Source organism: Camelus dromedarius, chromosome 1 (genome assembly GCF_036321535.1).
Source record: "Camelus dromedarius isolate mCamDro1 chromosome 1, mCamDro1.pat, whole genome shotgun sequence".
NCBI classification, from domain to species: domain Eukaryota; kingdom Metazoa; phylum Chordata; class Mammalia; order Artiodactyla; family Camelidae; genus Camelus; species Camelus dromedarius.
This window is the reverse complement of record NC_087436.1, coordinates 43,888,233-43,911,639: the sequence shown is the minus strand read 5'-3', so window position 1 is coordinate 43,911,639 and position 23,407 is coordinate 43,888,233. Positions and strand designations below refer to the sequence as shown.

Here is a 23,407-nt window from a genome sequence, read left to right as displayed (position 1 = left end):
CTGGTTGCCAGGCAGGGGGAAGGGGAAATTGGAACTTGCTCAGTGGCTCTTAAATACCTTCGCACAGAGGTGACCATTGGTCTAGAGAAGCCATGTAGTCACACCTCACTTCAAGGAGCCAGGGAAACACGGTTGTACCATGTGCTCTGAAGGAGGAGCCCCAGAAATAGATCGGTGACTAGTACCCATTACTGCCATGGCTCCCCAGGCTTTTTCCATATTACAACCAAAGTTATCTTTCTGAAATAGCGATCTGACGTTTTTTCTTGCTTAAATCTTTGTGGTGAGGGTGGGGGAATTGCAGTATAAACCAATAACATGTATATTTTACAAAAATACCTAATACTAATCCTGAACAATAAAATCCAAATAAATTTGGATGAACATTTTTACTTAAGTGGTGGGATTAGTAGTTACTTTTATTCTTTATATTTCCTTGATTCCACAATAAGCATCTCTTAGCATTATAAAAGAAAGGGGATTGAGAGAAAGAGAAGAGCATCTGTTGTCCAGTGGTCCTTAAATCTAAATAGGGTCAAATGTTCAAAAACCTAAGTGAGGATAGCTGGGTTATGCTGCACCACTTCTCTGAGAGTAAGGACAAATACTGAACTGCCCATTTTCTAATGGAGAAGCTAAAGCTATTAATTAAATAGACCATGCTCAGACCATGCATCTTTTCACTGATAAACTGAGGATTCGAAATGCAGTCTTGTTTTGGAATCTTTTCTTTTCCCAGTTGCTGGTCTCCTATAAGTCAAGTATTATTTTCCTGTTAAGTTTTTGGAGGTCATTTTAACACACACATGTGCACACACACCTATGAAATATACATTCATATATATATATACATATATATATATAATTGATATTCATGGACAGAAGTTATTTCTTTATCAAATGATAGAATACCAAAGCTGGAGGGAAATTTAGAGATCATCTATGTCAAGCCCATCATTTGACAGATGGGGAAACTGAAACGCAGGGAAAGTAAGAAGTGTCTTGCTGTGCATCACACAGCCAGTCTGTGGGAGCGGCAGGACCACAGCACCCAGGTATCCTAACCTGAGCCTGGCATGTCCTCCCTGTCTACACATGTCCGTCCTTCACACCGGGCTGTTGGAGGACTGGGGCAGCCTTTGCCTGGTGCATTCCTATCCTCTCTGCTGCCCTGTAACTGCCCTCTGCCCTCTCTGTTAATGTGATTTGACTTTTTTACTCAGAGCGCAATTAAGACAGAAATGTTGTAATTTCCAATCATCAATATTTAAAACTTTAGTTTCCTCTACTAAACGTTATAGTTCTTATTTTGAAAATAAACCAGACAAAAGGTTCAGATCCACCAAAAATAAATTTCATTTAATAAGTGAAAATTAGGCACCAAGAGAATGGAGCCTTCGGAGGATAAATATTAGCCCCAAGGCCTATGTGTGTTCAGACTTTAAGAGAGTATGATTAAAATCACCAAGGATTTAAACCCTGCTCTAAAACTGTGCCAAAAAGCTACCCCTTTCAATACAGTACTTTCCAGTTTCAATGGAAGATAAATTAAAATGGTGACTTGTCATTAAAATTCTACCAGTGAAACTTTGGTTGCCACAGAATCAGGCATGCGAGTTATCCCTTTGATGAGGACTAACCCTATGGCATGGATTTCATGTCTCCCATAATGAGACCTAGAAGCTGAGCCAAGTCTTGGAGGAACTGATCCAACTAAGACAAGTGGGCAGAGCAAATCAGCTCGAAATGCAGAAAGTGAACAGGTTGAGGTGTTGGGCAGACAGGAGACAGAGATGACTTTCAGAAAAGATCAGTCCTGGGGATGTGTTTATTCAGTTCTGTCAGGAAGTAAGAGTAACAGCACCTCTCACACCTTGTATGTTAAGTAAATAAGGAGCTTGAACAGTATTCTCTCTAAATATCTATCTCCACGTATCTGACGCTGTGAATATAAACAGTTGAACCACAGTGTTGTGTTTGTATGTCAAACAACACCAAATACTGGCATTTCATGTGAGTCAGTAGGATATGTCCTTCACAGCGTATAATCTTTTTTAAAAAAATTCTTATTTTTTATTGAAGTATAGTTGATTTACAATGTTAGCACAACATATAATCTTGATGACAACCCTGCAAGATAGAATGGATTATGCTCGTTTTGCAGATGAAGTGATTGGCTCAGAGAGCTTGAGAGATGCTCCCAAACCATACTACAAAGTGCGGCTAAGCTGGGATAAGACCCCAGACCTCCACTCTGTGCCACCTCCCTCTACCTGCCACCATCCTTTCATGATGTAGAATCACCTGCCCTGTTTATTAAACCAACTTGCCTCAGGGGGCAGAATCCAAAAACTTTTAATCTCAACAAATTCATAGATATTTGGAATTAGTTCTTTCTTTTTTGGGTGTATTTGTGCGACACAAAAGAAAGATTTTTATTATCCCATTGATCAATTTTTTTCTGAATCAGTTGTCTTTAATTTTTTTTATTGCTCATCAGTAAAAACTTTGGAGTAGGCACCCTGATCCACATTTATTTATTTATTTACATGTGCTATGCATTACTATGTTATATATTTCTATGGGATAAAAATTTAAGAAGAACAAAACAAAAAAAATGAATATTTAAAAATAATTCTTAAACTGCATTATTGGCACAAGAACTTTTTGTTCCTGTTAAAATTGTGATTGAATACATTTAATTATTTTTTAAAATCTTGGCTTAGCACTGTGCCTTGAAGATATGGCTAGCATAGTTTATTTCAGTACTTAGTTCCAATGATTGTAACAGTTGAAAAACATTATGTCTCAAAGGCATGCAGATCCAAATAAAAGAGGTAGACTGTGATTCCTAATTCATGCTACTCATATCTCAGTCCATCCACCAATTATGAAAAATTGTTTGTTGAAATTCAGCTTGCAAATTTCCACTTTCCTTAGTGTCAATTGTGTTTTTCTGCAAGGTAATCAGAAGACATTATGTTTTAACAAAGGATGTCAAAACCCATTCAAACTCTTCATTTGGAAGATTTTTAAACAGGTTGAAAATTTCCCATTTGTGTGAGGTTTTTTCCGTATGTGATACTTCATTTTTAGTATGAAAATCACAATGATGAAAACACCCTCAGCCTCATTATCTGGAAACTGCTTTCAGAATACCTATTACATAACATACTGTTGTTAGCCACTTATCACAGAAAAGGCTGGTAAATTTGGAGAACTTGTCTGTTTCAATTAGTAATAACGGTACCTCAGACGAACATTGTTGACTACAGTGCTTCCAAAGCACAAAGCTAGCGTTTGTCTGTTTATAAAAGAAAAATGTCCAAACTCTTCACATTTGACCATTCTTTAAAATCTTTGCCTTGAGATTTTTCTAGTCTTTCTCCCTCTCATTGTAGATTACTCTAAAGTATCTATGATTTATGTTAACATAATCTGTAAATCTACTTTACCAGTTATAAATAAACTACAATACAATAAGCTAAAAACAGTTCAGTGGGTGAGTTCTCATCATCAGCCTCTCCAAGATGAAGAATTCCTCGTGAGTAACCATCTGACATATATGTAAGCAAAGTAAGGGGCTGGGATCTACCCACTTTTTTAAATGTTAGTAAAGCTTAATTTCTTGCTCACTGGTAAACCTTGGTGTGAACTCTTTGAACTTTGTTTAAAATCTGAGATCTCAGGGATTGATTCCACAGATCTACCCTCAACTCGATCTCAAAATAATGTTTTCATTTATTGAACATCTACTAAGTGCTAGTTACTTTACATGTATTTGTCTTTAATTTTCTCTAATCTCTGTGGTATTATTATCCTTATTTTATATATAAGAAAGTTGAAATTAAAAAGTTAAGTATCTTACCCAAAATCAAATCGTGCCTCAGTGCAATTCAAGCCCCATTTTAAAAAAATTTTTTCCACAATATCCCCCTCTAGGAACTGATTTGACTCACTTTCTCCTAAGAATATGCACAAACAAATTGGCTTCTTTTCCATACACATGTATAATCTGTCACATTTTGAAAGTATTACCAACTCAATTCTGAAATTTTTTATATTTATTCATCAGGTAAAGAGTAGAAGCAAAATATGTTTCTTTCATGGTTATTGAAACCCTCCCATCATGCTAGGCATGAATTATTCCCGTTGGCATTGCATCTAAAATTGAAATTTCTGGGCCTCTGGAGTCACTTTCAAGTAGAACATTAAAAGGGTTTAGGGGTCAGACTCCTAACATTGTCTCTCAGTAGCTCTCCCATTTTATTACTTTGAACACAAGACTAAGGCAGCTTCTCTTCACTCCTTGTATAAGGCCGTATCTTTGCCTAATATGCTTAAAATGCACATAGCTTAGACTTGGTTGTAACTTCAGTGACTTTTACCAGAGTTTCCAGATGCAAATCAAGGGGCTGACTGAATCAGGATTACTGGGGTGTGTGGGTGTGTGTGTGTACGCATAGGTAGAGCTAATTTTGGGGGGTGGGGGACTGGGGAGAGAGAATGAGGAAAAGTGTGGCTTCTAAAAAATAAATATTCCCAAGTTCTGCTATTCAGAGCCTGATTTAGTAGATCTCTATTGAGATCCAAGACCCATATTAGTAAAACATCACTATTGAGTCTAATGTACAATCTGGTTGAAGTACTACTATTTTACTCCCCTTTTAAAGTATCTTATTAGTCATTGATAACATGCTTGCAATTGAATAATATTTTAGATAAATTATGGAAGCTCATTATTTGAGAGTCTCACAGTGAATCATGAAGACTACTTTGTAATGTGAATAACCAGCCATTCCTTCAGCTGACACTTCCTAATCTAGTGGTCTGAGATGTTTTTATGAAGTTTTATTAAAAATGGTTACCCTTACTGATTAAACATTTATTTTTGCTTTGCTTATGTAAATGTGATTCTCTTAGATAATAAAAGTGACAAATCAGTACATTTGTTTCTCTAAGTAAGCATAGCTCTTAAAATTGCAATAGGTGCAATTAAGCTCTCCATCCTTTTGGTGATAATTATTACTTTAAGAACAAGTGAAAAACCCTAGGGACAATTGGGTCCAAACAATTCTCTTCATGCTATATATCTGCCACTATTCTAATATGTTTTTGGTAATAATGATATGACTTTTTAAAAAAAATTTTATTGAAATATAATTGATTTACAATATTATATTAGTTTCAGGTATACAGCAAAGGATTCAGTTATATATATGTATTTTCAGGTTATTTTCCATTATAGCTTATTACAAGATACTGAATATAGTTCCATGTGCTATACAGTAAATCCTCATTGCTTATCTATTTTATGTATAGCAGTTTGTAACTATTAATCCCATATTCCCAATTTACCTGTCCCCCACCCTTTCCCCTTTGGTAACCATAAGTTTGCTTTCTATGTCTGTGAGTCTGCTTCTGTTTTGTATATTTTTGATTCATTTGCATTATTTTTTAGATTCCACATGTAAGTGATATCATACAGTATTTGTCTTTCTCTGTCTGACTTACTTCACTTAGTATGGTAATCTCTAGGTTCATCCATGTTGCTGCAGATGCATTATTTCATTCTTTTTTTCTGGCTGAGTAATTAATATTCCAGACAATGTCAATCTTGATAAAACTAAGGTGCATAGGTAGAGGTTAAGGAAGTTGACCTGGGAACTAGACTGCCTGGGTTTGAATCCAAACGCTGCCCCTTGTTAGTCACCTTGGGCAACTTCCCTAAACTGTTGGCTTCCATTTTCCTACCTCTGTAGTAGTAGTAATAACAGTACCTGGGAGGGGCATCTCCCCAGAAGCCCACGTGGTTGGAATATGGGAGAAATGCATCCTCTTCTTCAACAGATAACTCTTCCTCTAGGGACTCATCTTTTTGGGCTTGCAGTTAATGTGCTGACTCAGATTAGAATCCTAACTTGTAGTCTAAATATTAAGTTTGAATCTCCAACTCTGCTATTCATCTGTTCTTTGTTTTCTATAAGCCACTCAATCCATTTAGGTGTTTTGTGCTGTGGCTGCAGCGACCCCCTCCCGCATACTGACTCCTGCAAGCACTTCTTTTCACAGTCATGTAGCTCCCCACCCCCTTCCTGTATCTCACACAAGTTTTATACTCTAATATTTATATGGCTTTTTCTCTTTGAAAAAAATCAAAGGGTTTCTTAAAAATTTTTGAAAATCTCATTTAGGTGGAAATTTTCATCTTCAAAGTGCTTATAGGTTAGATAATATTATGTCTGTCTTTTTCATTATTGCCTTTCCAGTGTTCTATCAGATGCATCCAGGAGATGCTCAGTAAATATTTTATTGAATAAATGAATGAATTCCCACTAAATCAATTGGCAGGAATCATTTGCTACATTATAAAGCTTCAGGTGCTTTCCCCTATTGATGGAGTGTATTGCAATGATGAGTTCCCTTTCATTTTTGAGATTAAGATCATGGGCCCCAAATCAGTTAGTTCTGTCCAAAGTGTTACATCACCTAACACAGACTTTTGATTTTGATTTTCACTTTATGGTTATTTCCAGTGGAAAGATCCTTTAAGAAAATATGGTTTTACAGGCATTTTCATAATTAAGAAAGAAAATGAACCCCAATTTCCCAAGCTTCTCTAGCATTTCTTTATCACTGCACATAATCATGACATTAGCATCACTAAATAATAAATGTTCTCATACAAATATGGACTTTATGCCCTGATCAAAGTCTATATGTTTAAAGCCAGCTAGCTCAGAAAATCAAATCACTTCCATATTCCTTTTGTCTGCTTTTATCTTGTTTAGTTATTTGCTGTTTTACTCCCTGAAAAAAACTTTGCTCTATCAATATTTTCACTTATGCCTCACATAACAAATAAATCATGATCTAAAATCTGAAGTAGTATAAAGGCAGCTATGCATGCATATGTGAAAATAAGTGAACCAGGGAAACAGCTAGAGGGCCATAAACTAATTCATTTATTCAACAACTATTTATTGAGCCACTTTTCAAGGCACTGAGGCAGCAGCAGTAAACAAGACAAAGTGCCTGGGCATTAACAGCCAATGTAAATGAAAAGCTTACATTTTTCTGGGAAGACAGGAAATAAAATACACAGATAAACATAAAATAAATAAATAAATATGCACACACATACATACATATATATAATGTAAAACTGAAGGGTAAGTGCTATGAAGGCAAATAAAATAGATTCAAGGAAAGGATACAACAAGTGTTTATAGATACTATTATTTTAGAGAAATGGTCAGAAAAGTCTTTGAAAGGATAACTGGAGCCCAGATCTGAATGGGGGAGCCTTGCAGATAGCTGAGGGAACAGCTTTACAGACAGAGGGAACAGTAATTGCAAAGGCAAAGGCACGTGCTTGACTTGAAGTTGAGAGCAGAGTATCTACATTTTTATTTAATTTATATTTTAAAGGGATTACTCTGGTTGCTGTGTGAGGAATGTGGAGGAAACAGAGAGAGGACTTGGATGGCAAAGGGAGGGATTCTAGTTCAGAAGCTGTTGCTAGTATCCAAGCAAGTTTCCAATAATGGATTGACTAAAGTGGTTGCTCTAGAGGGATGAAAAGTGGTCAGATCTTGTGTATATTTTAAAAGAGCCAACAGCATTTGCTGATGGATTGGATGTAGAGTATGAGAGAAAGAAAAGAGTCACAAACTTGGAGTCAAAATTCTAAAGTTTTGTCCTACGCAAGTTAATGGACAGAATATCTTCACTGAGATGGAGGAGAAAGTATTAGGAGAGCAAATAAAAAGTTCTGTCTTACACGTGTTTAGTGTGAGATACCTAACTGACATCCAGACAGGGCTGTTTATTATCCAGGCAATTTCATATACCAGGCAGTATTGCAGGAAAGAGACTCAGGGTGGTATTTAAATTTGGAATTCATCAAAAGAAGTGATATTTGGGGCCATGGAACAAAGTAAGTGTAGCTAGAGAAGAGAAGCAGAGAAGCAGCCTTGGGACTGAGTCTTAGGGCCTTCAACATTCAGAGGCTGGAAAAGGACGCTCCTGCAAAGTGGAGTGAGGAAGAGTAGGCAATGAAGTAGAAAGAAAACCAGGAGACTGTGACGTGCCAGAAGTCACATGAATGAAAAAGTGTGGGATTGTTTGTCACAGCCAAATGCGTCTAGGAGTTTGAATAAGATGAAGATTAATAAATGGTCATTGGATTTGGAGGTTGTTGGCAACCTTGAAAATAACGGGTTCAGTGGACATTTAGGGATGAGAGCTACAGACTGGAGAGAGAATGGGAGGTGAGGAAGCAAAGACAGGGAGTTTAGACAACTCTTTCGAGATTGGCTGTATAAAAAGGACAGGTGCTGGGGGGAGAATGCTGTGGACTAAGTATTTGAGTCACCCCACCAAATTGATAGGTTGAAATCCTGCCCTTCAAAGTGATGATTTCAGAGGCAAGGCTTTGGGAAGATGATTAGGCCTTGAGGACAGAGTCCTCATGAGTGGGGTTAGTGCCCTTATAAAAGACGTCCCGGAGAGACACTTAGAAAAGAAGCCGTCTGTGACCCAGGAAGCAGGCCTCACCAGACGTCAGATCTGCCGGTTACTAGATCTTGGATTTCTCAGCCCCCAGAACTGTGAAAAGTAAATTTCTATTGTGTATAAGCTACCTGGTTCATTACGTTTTTGTTATGGCAGCCTGGAAGGACTAAGACAAAGATATACGGTTAAGGGAGGACTTTTTAAGATGGAAGATACTATAATATGTATGCTGATGAGAATGATCCAGTAGAGATGAGGAAATTAATGATACAGAAGAGAAAGAAGGTGTTTATAGACATAATGTCCTAGAGTAAAGAAGACGGGATAGAATTGAGTATATAAGTGGGGAATTGGCCTTAAATATGTCAGTAGGAAAGCAGGCAGGACACGTCGGTTACAACACAAGAGGGCTGGAAAACCTGGATAAGAGAATAAGGAAGATCTCTTCTCACTATTTTCTTAGTGAAATAAGAATTCAGGCCATCAGATGAGTGTGAGGAGGTTAAAGGGGCTGTGGGAGCTGGAGAGAAGAGCAAAGATGTAAATGTAACTGGATTGTCAGGCCGTGCTGAGGGCCGACTTCAGGTTATTGTCACAAATTTAAAGTATTATGGTTGTGTGTTTTTGTCCAGCCACATACACTTGCTTAGGTAGAGAAGCCTAGGTTAGGCAGAGAATTTAGACATAAGTTGAAAATGTTAAGTGACAGTAAATAATATTTATCTTCCCCTCCTGTGTTCAGAACCAGCTGAAAGATAGACCTTTATTATTCTAAAACAGATAGGAGAATGTAACTTCAGGTTTTCAGACAAGTGGGTTGGAAAATTCTTCACTCCAGACTCATCTTGTTGCTGGCAGGCCCCTTCCCTTATTGTAGAATAAGGAGGAAGTTTTTTTTTTAATGTATGTTCATGTATAACTGAAGCATTATGCTGTCTGTACACCAGAAGTTGAAACATTATAAACTGACTATACTTCAATAGAAATATATATATACAAAAATAAATACATAAATATTACCAAGAGAGGGAAAAAAAAGGAGGAAGACTTGAAGAGAGGAAAGAGGAAGCCCTGAGCCAGATATGCCACTCCCATTGGATATAACTCATTCCACCTCTAGCAGGGAGGAGGGAGCAAGTGGGGAGAAAGAGGCAAGTTCTGGGGTTCTTGACTCTGGAATCATTGGAATTGCCTGAGATCATTGGTATTACGTGGGCATCCTCAAAAGAAATCAGTGCTTGGGTACGCTTCCAGAGATTCTGATTTGACATGTCTGGGGTGCCATCTGGGCATCTGGATTTTTAAAAGCCTCCCTAGGTGATTCTAATGTGAGGCCACTTCCCCTTTACAATAAACATGGTTAAATATGCCAGACAAATAGGATAGAAGTAGAAAGTAACAAAGGAGTCAAGAAGACATTTTTTAAAAGTTGTTGAGTTGATGTACCATGTAATTTAAAGAGGCAAGTAAGGACATAAGGGACTGATGACATAGCAAAAAAGTTGTAGGATCAGCAGATAGTATGGATGTCTCCAAAGGGTTGCAGAATTACTGGAGGTGGGCTATCCAGGAAGGGGGCTGCATGAATAGGAGATGAAGCTCAAAGAATCAAATGCTTGAATTGAGATTCTGTGATGCCACCAAAATGGCAGGTTCTAAGTTATGACTGACCATGGAGTATGTGACTGAGGTTGAGTATAGAACAAGATCATTAGAGGTAAGGAGCCCATGGCCAGGAGGCTGTTGTGCTGGGTGAATCATCAGTGTGGATGCTGAAATCACCAAGAATGATGACTTGAGGCATGATGGCCATAGCAACCTGGAGTCTAGAAGAGAGGTGAGGCATGTAGGTCCGCAGGTCCCAGGAGCCATGAGGTTCACCAGAATCCTGGGTAGGTGGTGTCTATTTGGGTCCTACTTTCTTTTTCTTTCAACAGAGAGCCAACTTGATTCACAGTAGATTTGAGAGAGGGAGGGTGAGAAAGCAGGGACAGATGATCCAAAATGTTATCATTAGGTATTGAGAGCGAGAAAAAGATGATAACTATTTACCCCAAGTGCTAGATTCTGCATGTCCATTGGTAAAATGAAGGAAAGATTGATGAAAATGTGAACAGGCTCTGAGCATAAACCTTAAGAAAGTTAATTTTTCCCCTCTTCCTCCTCCTCACATTTCAGTGGGTGGACAAACACGGAGCATGCCCTGCTTGGTCTTCCCTTGACCTTGAGTAGTCCATTTTGATGGGTTGACTCTTACTCTGCTTTTATTTTTAATGCATAACTATACAGGCGTCAATCACTTTTCATTTGTTTATTCTGCTAATTCCTCACCTCAGGACATTCCCCCCCTCCCCTGCCTTTTTCCAGTCTCCCAATTTGCTATGCAGCAATAATTTCCCTTTACACTGCTCCTGCCAATTGCAATGCCAGATGGCTTCGGTTCTGAGTCCCCTCACCCAGCCCCCCTTGAGAACAGCTGCCATTGTCATTGCTGTGAACACATCGCGGCTTTGAACCCAGAGCTGGGACCCAAACTTGAAGCTCAGCATTGGGAGGGGCTAGTGCTAATGCAAGGAACCATGAAAACAGCACACACTTTTCCTTGATGCTGTTCAGCAAAAGCCCTTAGAAAAGACTCTTCAGCATTTTTTTCAATCATCTGCATATTGAAATCTCATTGTGGAGTTTAATTCCTTTACCGCCTGACTCAGCTTCCTAGCCATGAAGTTCCCTTTCTGCCATAAACTCAATTAGAACCCTGTATTTCCCATCCTGAAAACAGATGTGAAAAAACAACTGATGTGTGTGCACATTTGTGTGCCTGTCTCTTTAGAAATCCAGCACACACACTCCCTTATCTACATCCATATATTTTTACTTAAACAGGATCGTTCAACTAGAAAAACATAATTTGGTGGCTACTTGGACAAGCTTCCTCTTAGGTCAGCCTCTGAGGAAAAGATAAAAGGAATAGAATTCCTGTTTAATTTTTATCTTGAGTTATCCTGTGTTTGTTCCATCACTAAAATTCTGTTACTATGACACCATCTGAAAAGATTATATTTTTGAGTCCTCTGTGATGGCAGGTCAGTCATGGGCTGAAAAAACCCAAACAAAAAGAATCCTGAATCAAATTCCATGTAGACCAATATGCATTTCAAAGGCACTGCCATGTAGTCAGTGGGTTAGGGTTTTTGTGCTGTTTTCTTTTTCTTTCTTTTTTGGGGAGTGGGGGAGGGAAAGGGACTCTCTTTCATGTTAAGCTAACTGTGCATAACCCAGGCACATTTTACCACGTAGGGAAACTTTCTCTTTAGCGTCCTTCCCTACCACACACTTGGGCCTCCTTTCATTCCTCTCCTTCTGAAGTCAGAGTGCTCCCCCGGCGTACATTTGGGGGAGATTCCCAGGATGGTGATGTATTCTGCTTTGCTGCTGAGGAATTTACTATCCCCTGACTTGGCAGCAAATGAAAGTGGGTATTAATTTCTCAGAGTGCTGGTAGAGACACGAGAGAGGGACTGCAAGAATGATACCCACCTAAATCTGTATGTCGTGCACAGCATGCCGCCGTTTCAAAAGAGGGAGAGAAAAGACAATGACGAGAAAGAAAAGATCCTCCTGAGTTGACTTCTCTGCATTTTGCGTCGTTGGTTTTTGGAGAGAGATGCGAGAGGTTCGGGCCCTGAACAGAGTGAAATTATGCAGCTGCAGGGATGCCAGATCCTCCAGAATAGGGTGCTTCGTTTAGATTTTCCACAATGCTATTGAAGTGCTTATTTTCCTCCTGAAGAGACACAAACAGATGCAAACTTCTGTAAACACTTTAGAAATGAATTCAGTGAGTTTGGCCTCTCAGCAGTGCTCAATAGCTGATAGAAAAATGTCTAATTAGTGCAAGTGGAAATAATAGGGCCACTTGGATTCCTTCCATCCTCCTCCAAGTCTACTTTTCCAAGGAACTCAAAGGGCCTTTGTCTGGCAGATCACCCTCTCTCAGTCTTTTGTGCTCCGAACTATTAAGAGTAGAAGGGGGAAAAATAGATGAGGCAATGTTCTTTGCTCAAATATATGGCGTGTTCATGCGGGATGCAGAATGGGGTGTTTGCAGCATCCGTTTACAGGTGCTCGGGAGGGATTCCTCCATTGGCAACAGCCAAAAGCAACTCACACGTGCATGCTGAGAAGGCTCCCTTTCAAGAACCAGCTTTCCTTCACCAACTGCCAGAGAGCCTGCTCATTTTCCTTTTTTCCCCCTGCAGTTTCCAGTAACATCACTCCTTAGACTTGGCGAAGAGAAGAAAGAAATTTTAAAAAATGAGAGATTTAACCATTTTCTGAGATAAGCCTTAGAGATGTTATATGCAGGGTCTATTACTTCCTTTTTACTCTATTGAAAATCCCACTGACATTTATTTTAGGATCCTGTCTTTGCTTGTTGTTATTTTGTCACAGTAGAGAATGGAAGCACGTGAACTGAGTTCGTTTGTTCCGCATCATTTATTAAGCACTCACAATGTGTCAGGCTCTGTGCTGAGCTTTTGACCTACCTACATTTCCTCTAATCCCTAAAACAGCACTGAAAATAGATATTATGCACATTTCACAGATGAGGTAACTGAGACTCAGGGTGGTTAAGTGACTTGCTGTGGCAAGCAAATGGAGGAGCTTGGAAGCAATCCAGATACTATGGTTTCACCTCAGACATTGTAATTTATCTTTATAAGTTTGATGTGGATCATTTTTTCATATCTCCTGTGTCCCTAATTCCACCTAATTTTTACTCTACCTTTTTGAACTTAGGAAATACAGTTGTAATAATTGTCATTTGGGTTTCAGTTTCTGTTGATTTCTTTTTCCTTTCAGTATGGGCTTCTTTCAAGCTTGGTAATTTTTGCCTGGGTATCAGACATTATAAATACTTAAAAGTTGCCAGATAATTTGTGTGCATATAAATATTCTTGAACTTTGTTCTAGAACTCAGTCAGGTTAGGAAGTAGTTTGATCAACCTTGCTTCTAAACTTTCAAAGTCAGCCAAGAACTATCTTTCCCACCACTGAAGCAATACCCTTCTGAATACTCTACCCGGTGCCCTATGATGACATGATTTCCTACTCTGACAGGTGGAAACACAAACTATATGAGGCCTAGAGATTGTTTCCTCTGCTTCATCCGGGTGGTTCTTTCCCCAGACTTGGGTGGTGTCTTTCCGTACATGAGCTGATGAGTAGTTTTCTGCTAAAGACTCGAGGGGGACCCTCTGCAGATCTCTGGATTTCTTGCTTTGTGCAGCTCTCTCCTTCTGGTTCTCCGCTCTGTTAACTCTGGTCACCTTGGCCTCCCCAGAATCCTGGAAGTTCCATCTCCTCAACTCAGGAAGGCCACCTCCCAGAGGGACCCACTGGACTTTTACTCAGTGTGAGAAATGTTCAGTTGGAGTAATCCCCATCTAATCATCAAATTATCATTTGGTCTCATGGCAGCAACTTTCACTAGGGAATTCCAAAACACTGAAATTAGAGGCCATCTCCTAGAAAGTTTTCTTTCTCTTATTTTTAAATACACAGCAAGAATACTTTTTCAATTGGGATTTGTTTTTATTTGCCCTTGGTTTTTTTTTTTTCTTAGAATTTTCTCATCATAATAAAGGATATGTGTTCCTTAGAGCCACTATTTGGACTTAGTGAATGGTGAGTTCAGCCCTAGCTCCAAAGACCTGGATTCCTATGCCCAGATTAAGCCCTGCTCAGAATCACCTTGATCAGACCACAGGAGGAAAGCAGAAGAAAAACTGACCCTCAAGAGACTTGAGTTCCTCAAGTGTTAGCTGAGGATGTGGAGAAACTGAAACTCTGTGCACTGTTGGTGGTATTGTAAAATGGTATGAACTCTATGGAAACAGTATGGAGGTTCTCAAAAAATTAAAAATTATAGCTACCATATAACCCAGCAATTCTGCTTCTGGGTATATATCCAAAACAGGGTCTCCAAGAGATATTTGGACATCCATGTTAATAGCAACACTATTCACAATAGCCAAGAGGTGGAAGCAACCCAAATGTCCAACAGATGAATGGGTAAACAAAAGTTGGTATATACATGCAATGGAATATTATTCTTACTCAGAAGGGAGTTCTGACACATGGTACGATATGGATGAACTTTAAGGACTTTATCCTAGGTAAGCCAGTCACAAAGAGACAAAAACTGTATGATTCCACTTATATGAGGTACCTAGAATAGTCAAATTCATAGAAACAAAAAGTTAAATAGTAGTTACCAAAGGCTAGGGAGAGGGAGAGAGTGTTGTTTTAATGGGTATAGAGTTTAATATTTGCACGATTAAACAGTTCTAGAGATCTAAATCACAACATTGTGAATATACTTAACACTACTGAATTCTACATTTTAAAAAGATTAAAATGGTAACTTTTATGTTCTGCAACTTTTACCACAATAGAAAAGAAAAAAAAAAAAAAAAGGATAGAGACTTGAGTTCTTGCCTGACCCTGACACTTTTGACTTTGTAACTTTGGAAAGTCACTTAACCTCTCAGCCTTGGTTTCCTTATCTTACTGAGATTTTATAGTTACTGTAAATTTAAATGAGATAATCTGTGTGAACGTTTTTCATAAACTAGATGGTAATATGAAGATGGAAACCATTATTATCAGGGAGGAAAGGGTGGAGAGTCACCTCTGGAGAACAGCCTGCCTCTAGACCTTGTACCCCATGTCAGTACTACAGTTACCCTGAAACAGAGGTGGGGCACCTATGAAAATGGAGAGCAGAACTAAACATCAAGCATGCACCTCAAAGAGCGGACTGACTTTGGCTTGAGGAGTGCCTTCCTCAGGGTACTTAGTCATGAGCAGAGTGACAGGAATATGGCTGCTGTTTCCAAGTAAAAGTTTAAGGAAGCCTAGTGGCAGAGGCTGCAAGTTCTGCAGATAGCAGCTGAGGCTGCAAACCAAAGAGTGATTTATGTGTATCTAGCACGGGGGGGACTTCAGATCAGAGACTGTCCTTATTAAATGGAGTTGGGCATACACAAAATCATTGATTCCCTTTTCCGTCTTTAAATTTACATTTTATAAATGTCAAATGACTGACTTGTTCTCATTTTAAAACTTGTGTTTTTCAGATTGATGGTTTATTTGACAAACCTCAATAGAAGTTTTGAGCATTTCAGTTTTAGTTGGTTCAGCTTTTTGGTTGGATGAAACAGAGGTTCACTCAAGCAAACTCATAAAATGGGATGTACATTATTACAAAGATACACATGGGATAATAAAGGAGATCCATAACTCTAAGAACGGCACTTGGGAAAGGTGGATTGGATTCAGCTGTGTTCTTGGACCTTCACGCTGGTGTTGCCCATTAACGTAGCTTAGCTACACTCTACTCTGCTTCTTCTCATCCTGCAATAACTGGCAAATTCTTTCTGTGTTTCTTAGTTCATATTTATAAGTTCATTTTTCAAGTCAGACCACAGGAGTCATGGGCCAGGTATCAATCAGGTGGGTAGTCTTAGCTTGGCCTTGAGCTGGTGGTGAGATGGGAAGAAGGAATCATGGTCCAGTAGCAAAATACATGGCTGCTTCAAAGGCAGGGTCTGTGAGCAGAGCAGTTTCCCGTGTGTCAGGCAGTGAAATGATGGGGGTCTTTGGGAGGGTCCAATAAATAACACCTCTCCTCCCCTCCTGGATTCTGAGCAAACTGGGAAATAAAACAAAAGAGTTAGGCAGACAAAAGATTAAATATTATATTTAATTCTGACAAAGGATAAATTAGAAAATATAGCTTGGTATTGGAGCATGAGGGTCTGCTAGACGAACCCTCGCATTATGTAGACTTCCTCATTCAGTCACAGAAATTACTGGGCATGTTACTTAACCTGTGTGAGTCTTGGGTTTTCCATCTGTAAAATGAACATAATCATAGAATCTGCCTTTTAATCTTGATAATCCAGACTCAAGATGTTGAAGATCTGGGATATTTTTATCTCTATGAAGACTGCAAATTTGGGAGGTTGCTTGCAATCCTAGGCAAGGTTATAAATAAAAAGAAATAGGATTCTAGAAGTCAGAATGGGAGGAGTTTGCAAGAATTTCCGATAGGGAAATGCCTAATATACAAAGAGGAGATATTTGCTCTTGAGGTTTTGGAAGTAATATGTTCTTAGAGTCAAAATCTGTCAAGGACATATTACACAACATGGAGAATATAGCCAATATTTTGTAATAACTGTGAATGGAAAGTAACTTTTCAAAAATTGTATAAAAAATAAAAAAGTAAATAAAAAATCTTTTAAATATTGGTTTTGACCCTAAAAATAAATAGAATCTGCCTCTTGGCATTGTTGTGAGGACTGAATGAATGATACATATAAAGCTCAGCACTGTGCCTGGCACCTAGTTTTGCCCAGTAAGTATTCGCACTTATGTGATGAAGAAAGCAGTGCTTGTATGGTAAGATTGTGGTGGGAAAATGAGCGATGCTTCATATGTGGGCTAACATGCCCAGAAAACACTCTGCTTGATTTAGTTTAACAAATGTAGAAAGTACTACCAGTTAATAAACTCATTTATGCTATCAGCTGCATGACTTTGAATGTCTTTAGTGTAACACCTTAAGAGACCAAAAGATGATGTTTTTTCCCATCAAAGTTTGCCTCATTTATCTTACTTTTCTTTATATTATACTTTCATTTCTTGTCTGTTTCTTTCTTTTCTTATTTTATTCATTAAATATGATCATATAAATCAAATCTAAAATATTACCTAAAATTGTGTATTTCTTCTTAATTAAAATGTAGGCAATAAATGAAGTAGTGTTACAAATTGGTATGAAAAGCTCTTCTAGATGTTATGATGACTGAAAGAACCAAGTAGCAGAACGATATGTCTAGTGTAGTATTATTATTAAAGAGAGAGAGAAGGAGAGAAAGAGAGAAGGAGAGGAGAGAGAAAGAGAGAAAGAGAGAGAAAGAAAGAAAGAAAGAAAGAAAGAAAGAAAGAAAGAAAGAAAGAAAGAAAGAAAGAAAGAAAGAAAGAGAAAGAAAAGAAAAAGGAAGGAAGGAAGAGAAAGAAAGAAAAAAAGAAAAAAGGAAGGAAGAAAGAAAGAAAGAAAAGAAAGAAAAAAGAAAGAAAGAAAAGAAGAAAAAGGAAAGAAAAAGGGAGAAAAGGAGAAAGGAGAAGGCAAGACAAGGAATCAATGTGTAAGTATACATAAAAGGGTAGAATTCTGGAAGGATCTCTGGAAACCATTATCAGGAAGAATGAGAATGAAATTAGTGGAAGGAGGGGAAAAATAAAGTAAGTAGTTGGGAAACAAAGGGGCATTTTAAATTTTTGCTTGGTTTTGTTTGAATTTTTTAATAACAGGAAATACGCATTTATCACTGGTATGATTTTAGAAATGTAATGGGGGAAATGTAATGAAAGAAATATTATTTTATTCCACAAATGAATTGGACTTTTTATTATTATTATTATTACTGTTTTTTGGTTTAGCCTGATGTTTCTTCTAGCTCTAGGTTTGTTGTTGTACTTGTTTTGATAAAAAATACCTAGAAGACTAGCTTGGTCCCAAGACTGCCTTCTTTCCTGCCAAGTGCTCTTTCTGTGTGGCTCATGGTGTCCCATGGATGTTCCCTCAGGCGTCCCTGAAAGCCTCCATCCTCGCCCGGGACTGTGCCACCGCCGCTGCCATCGTGTTCCTGAGTGACCGGTTCCTGTACGGGCTGGACGTGTCGGGCCACCTCCTGCAGGTGGCCAAAGGGCTGCACAGGCTGCAGCCAGCCACGCCGATTGCCCCGCAGGTGGTTATTCGCCAAGCTCGAATCTCCATGCACTCAGGTAGGCTCGTCCGGGATCGTGCCGTCTGGGCTCGCCTTCCCTCCGGGCTCCTTGACTTCCGTGAGGGGCGACGGGCACAGGGGCCCGTGGGCCATCTTTTGCAGCCGCCGCCGTGCCCTTCCACCCACCTCCTGCCAGCACAAAGGCCCTGGCATAAAGGGTTTCAGAGCCAAAAGCAATAGAGAATATTGTGAAAGGGGGTGGAAAATACTAATTGGCGCTTTTGTCGTCTAACAAATCTGTCCTGCTGCTTTCAAACAGGGATATCTGAATTGCTATACTTCTGACCAAGAGCCTTTAAAAAGCAGATTAGAATTCTACTATTTTCTTTTAGCTCTCCTGTCTCCTTTCTGTAGGGCCACTTGACTACGCCAACAATAGAGCTGACAAACCCACTGAAGTAATCTGAGGGTTTTTTCCATCCCTAGGAACACCGGTGCAGTACCTGATTAGGCCTTAAAGTATCTTTTTTTTTTCCTTCTGTCACTTTGAATGAAATGAAAAATGAGGCCAACATACTAGCTTAGACTGTAATGTACAGGGGGGGTTGGAGGGTAGAGGGGCCTGCTACGTGTTACTGAGTTCATTTCCACAGAATTCTGGAATTATTTAAATTATTGATAACCACTGGGTTTCGAAACCTGTAGTTTGCTGTCCTCGCTTCCAAGGGTGAAAGAATAAAGGATGTAAATAGAAGGCAAGTTGCCTCTCCCAGAAACAGAATTGGCTCATTTTTTAAATTAGGTTTAGCTATTGCTATTGTTTTAATAACTCTGGTCTGAAAGAGGTTAAAGTATCTTTTAACTACGTCATTTCCTTTAAGAATGAACTGTACTAACTATACTAAATGGGACAGTTACTGAATACAGAGAGAGACAGAGATAGAAGTACATGAGAGAAATGGGCTTGTGTAGGGTAACTGTTTAAAAGCCCAGGTTCATTCACTTTCAGGTTCTCGCAGCTGTGCATAAATTGTGCCCGTGTCTTTTTATTTACTTTTCTAGAGTAACTGCATCAATAGACTTGAACTTAGGGAAAAATTCCTACTTCAGATGTCCATAACTTGGGACCCTTTATGATGTTCAGGGTTTGTACTGTTTAGGATATGAGAGAAAGCTAGCCACAGATATTCCTTCTGATGGAATCAGATGGCAGTGATACATGAGCAGAGCATCTGTGGAAGGAACCCAGTGAGGAGGGCTGGGCGTGCGCAGGCAGAGTTCTGATGTTGGTTCTCATCAAGTAGAACTTGGAACAGAGTTATTGAAGCATGTTTTATGATATACAGATTTGCTCTGGTGACATGGGAATTGAGGACAAGCAGGAAGCAGACATGTTGATAGCTTTGCTTTATATAGCCAAGTAATCTTTTACTTATTTGCTTGGTTGGCTCTCTCATTCATGCCTGTAACCAAGGTGATATAGAGATTTTCTTCTGCTGACAAGTAAGCCTTGGTACCGTCATGAGCAGTACGCTCCTCTGCCCACACAGCACAAGTCTAAGATAAAAGTCCTGGTCTTATTCTTCAATACTTGGGGTTGTCTTTTCCTCAAAGACACTGGCAGAAATGCCACAAGGAAACAAACACAGCCTCAGAGTGAGGTTCTTACTTGTTAACTTCTGCCCTCAAACATTGCTTGAGCCTCTACCTACACTGGGTTTCTCAGAGAGAAAGGGGAGCTTAGAGCAAGGGTGGTATCCTGGGAAGAGAAGAAGGTACAGTGCAAAGGGGTCTCAGTCCCCAGTGTGTGGGAATCCTGGGCTGGAGAAATGAGAGGTGTGTATGATATGACAAGGGGGTAAGGATAAAGAGTAAAGATGATATGAGGGGATGGCACAGTCTTTCTGTTCTCCCCTTTGACCCAGCCCTTCCTGGTATCCAACCAAAACCCATCCCAAAGGTCCAAACATTCAACATTGTGGGATTTCAGAAGCAAGAGAGGATACCCTGGGCCTGCCCGGGTAACTCTTGCCTGAAATGAGGAGACAAAACCTTTTAGGACAGTTAGATACAAAGATTCAGACTTCTAGTTCCATCATCATGGAGGACTGAGCAGATGCACAATCTTCTCCCATTGTATACATATGATAAATTTTTTTAAAAAATGTTAAGTGCCTGAAACACAGAAGATGTTCAAAGTCAGAACAAGAGACTACTGCTCTGGACACTAGAGCCAGAAGGGTTTACACTTGGATATAGTCTTAGGGGAAGGGACTGCTGTCTTAATTCCTGGGCAAGAACAAGAGGCAGGGCCGTGGGCCTACTTGGAGTGTAATATCTGCATAAAGCTGGCGTTCTTAAAGGTTTGCACAGCTATGAAATGGGACTGAACCAACCTGCCCAGAGAGGAGGTGAGGAGGCTTGCTCTCTGCCCAAGCTCTAGAGCAGAGGCAAAAAAAAAAAAAAAAAAGAAAAAGAAATCCCCAAAGAAATACAAACCCCAAGTCTGTGCCAGATGTGTATGTGGAGTCTGAATTTGCCCCTGAGAGAGAATCCCCCACCAAATAATTAAGAAAAGGCTAGTTCAGGAATGAAATTCCAGGGCCTAGCAGAAGATCAAGTACAAAATGATGTGCTAGAGAAACATCCACACTCCAGAAGCACAGGAATCTCACAGGAGAATGATCTTCACTGAAGATGCCCTTAGATTAAAATGTACAAGCAATGAAAGGAAATGAAACTTGTGAGAGAAGAACAGAATCTACAACAAACAAGGAAAATGGCTCCAAAACAGAAATGGATATATAAACTCGAACAACCTGAACAACTTGTGGTTTTAAAAATACTATGTTTAAAGAGTAGAACACAACAGAAAAAGAACTAAATAGAACTTTCAGAAATTAAAAAATACAGCAATTGAAATTAAAAATCAATATTGTTGTTCTATATGAGATGATGGAAGTTCACTAAACTTATTGTGGTAATCATGTTGTGATGTATGTAAGTCGAATCATTACACTGTACACCTTAAACTTACACACTGCTGTGTGTCAATTCTATCTCAATAAAACTGGAGGGGGAAAAAAGTAACTGAGGTCCAAACAAAAAATTTTTAGTTTTATTTTTAATTAAAACAATTACTTAGTTTAAAAAAATCAAGGTAGTTGTCTTAAAGTTATGGAGAATTGCCCACAAAGTAGGCAAGGCATCCAGTTCCTCTGTCTGCAGATACAGGATACAAGCATGTAATCAAATGATGATGGCTTCAGAGAGCCCAAAACCCAGCAGTTCTTCCAGGGCAGGGCAGACTGGAATTGGAGAAAAACACAAGTCTTTGCGTTGAAGAAGTAGACAGGGAAAAAAAAAATTTTAGTCACCTAGACACAGTACAGTGAAACTACCAAGAAATTAAGCAATGAGAAAATCTTGAAAGAAAAAGAGAGAAAAGACAGATTACGTACATGGGAACTATATTAAGACTGACAAAAGGCATCTTTTCAGAAACAACAGAGTTTAAAAAACAGTGGAATCTATCAAAAACTTGAGAGAAAATAGCTTTCAACCTAGAATTTCATACCCAGCAAAAAATCATCAAAATTAAGGATAAAATAGCCATTTCAGGCAAAGACCAAAAATGTTTCTTACTCTCAAGACACCTCTTTCTCTTGCTTACACACGCAGAATACTCACAAACACAGACACACGCATAAACACACACTAAAGGATGTATTTTGCTAAGGAGGAAGTTGAATCTGTAAAGATTGAGTGGGAGGATTCAAAAAGCAATGGTGAACAAAGAATTTAATAAATGCACAGTTAATCCAAATAAGATCAAAAGAAAATTATATGGAAATAACACATAATTTATAAGATGCAAAAATCTTTAAATACTATTAACCTGACCAGCATTGTAACAAATTAATAATAATACATTACATCAAGGAAGGTTTATTCCAGATAGATGAGGATGGTTAAATATTTTTAAATCAATTCATTCAACTTACCTCATGGACAAAATAAATAAGAAAAACTATGTGTTCACCTAAATTGATTTGAGAACTATTTTAGAAAATTTTTTACCCATTTAGGTTAAAAATGCAAACTGGAGTTAAAGATGTTATCAGTCAGGTTCCAATCAGGAGGCAGAAACTTCATGGTAATTTGAACAAGGAAAGTTTAACATAAAGAATTATTGACTGTATAAGGGGATTAGAGTCATGAGGGATTGGCTAGTAAGAAGTAAAGAGACTTCTAAAGAAAAACTCTGACGAATTCAGGTGTTAGTTATGAGGAGCAGCCACTATCCCTTAGACTGAGCTAGGACTCCTAAGAAAGAGCTCCCCAATCCCAAACCCCAGCTCACCAAGACTGAGATCCAGACCTGTCACAGGTGGTGCAACCGGGCTCACTGGGTGGCAGAGAAATCGAGGAGATTCTGTGCCACCAGAACTCACTGGGAAGACCACCCTCTTGTGCGTTGGGGGAAGCTATTCCCTGAAGGGTGCCTTGGAACTCACCACAAAGCTGCCTGTATGGACTGCCAGGGGGAACAGTCATGGGAGATGCCTCACTGGCAGCACTGCACTGTGAATCATCGAGGATGCTAAAGGAAGCTGCTGACCACTGGGTGCTGCTCACCTCTGCCCAGTGAGGAGCCCAGTGGACAAGCCACCTCTGTTTCAGTTGTCGGGTACAGGAGAAGCCAGGAGCGCACAGCAGGCAGCATTGGAGAAGCTGTGTGTCCTGCGGAAGCTTGGCAAGAGGAGCACACCAAATCAGAGAGAGAAGCAGCTTCCCCAGGCAGTATCCCTCTAACCCTTTACTTTATAGCCTTTAAATACATTAAATTAGACAAAAGCCATGCCTGCAATTATCTGTGAGCTCTGCTTGGGGCTGCTAATCAAGGTGCTATGAAGTGGTACACTTAAGATTCTTAGAAGCTCTCATGCATGGTCGAGAGGGTCTGAGGTCTTCACAAGGGGTTTTACAGACACACCTTTGATTTGATCTTGGCCACCTTTTACTGCCAGTGCTCTGGATTTGATCTATACCCCCAGGTTTTAATTTATTTTGAGAATGTCTTGTTG

The 23,407-nt window shown here is 39.2% G+C and overlaps 1 protein-coding gene across 18 annotated transcripts in view; it reads left to right on the top strand.

Annotated features, from left to right (window-relative positions):
* Window positions 1–23,407, top strand: part of ALPK1 (alpha kinase 1) — a 118,987-nt gene that overhangs the window by 75,846 nt on the left and 19,734 nt on the right. For all 18 annotated transcript variants that reach the window (XM_064481914.1, XM_064481964.1, XM_031467445.2 and 15 more), the window contains one exon: window positions 18,180–18,378. In XM_064481914.1, coding sequence (XP_064337984.1) covers window positions 18,180–18,378 — 199 coding nt within the window. Of the gene's footprint in view, window positions 1–18,179; window positions 18,379–23,407 lie in introns of those variants that run through there.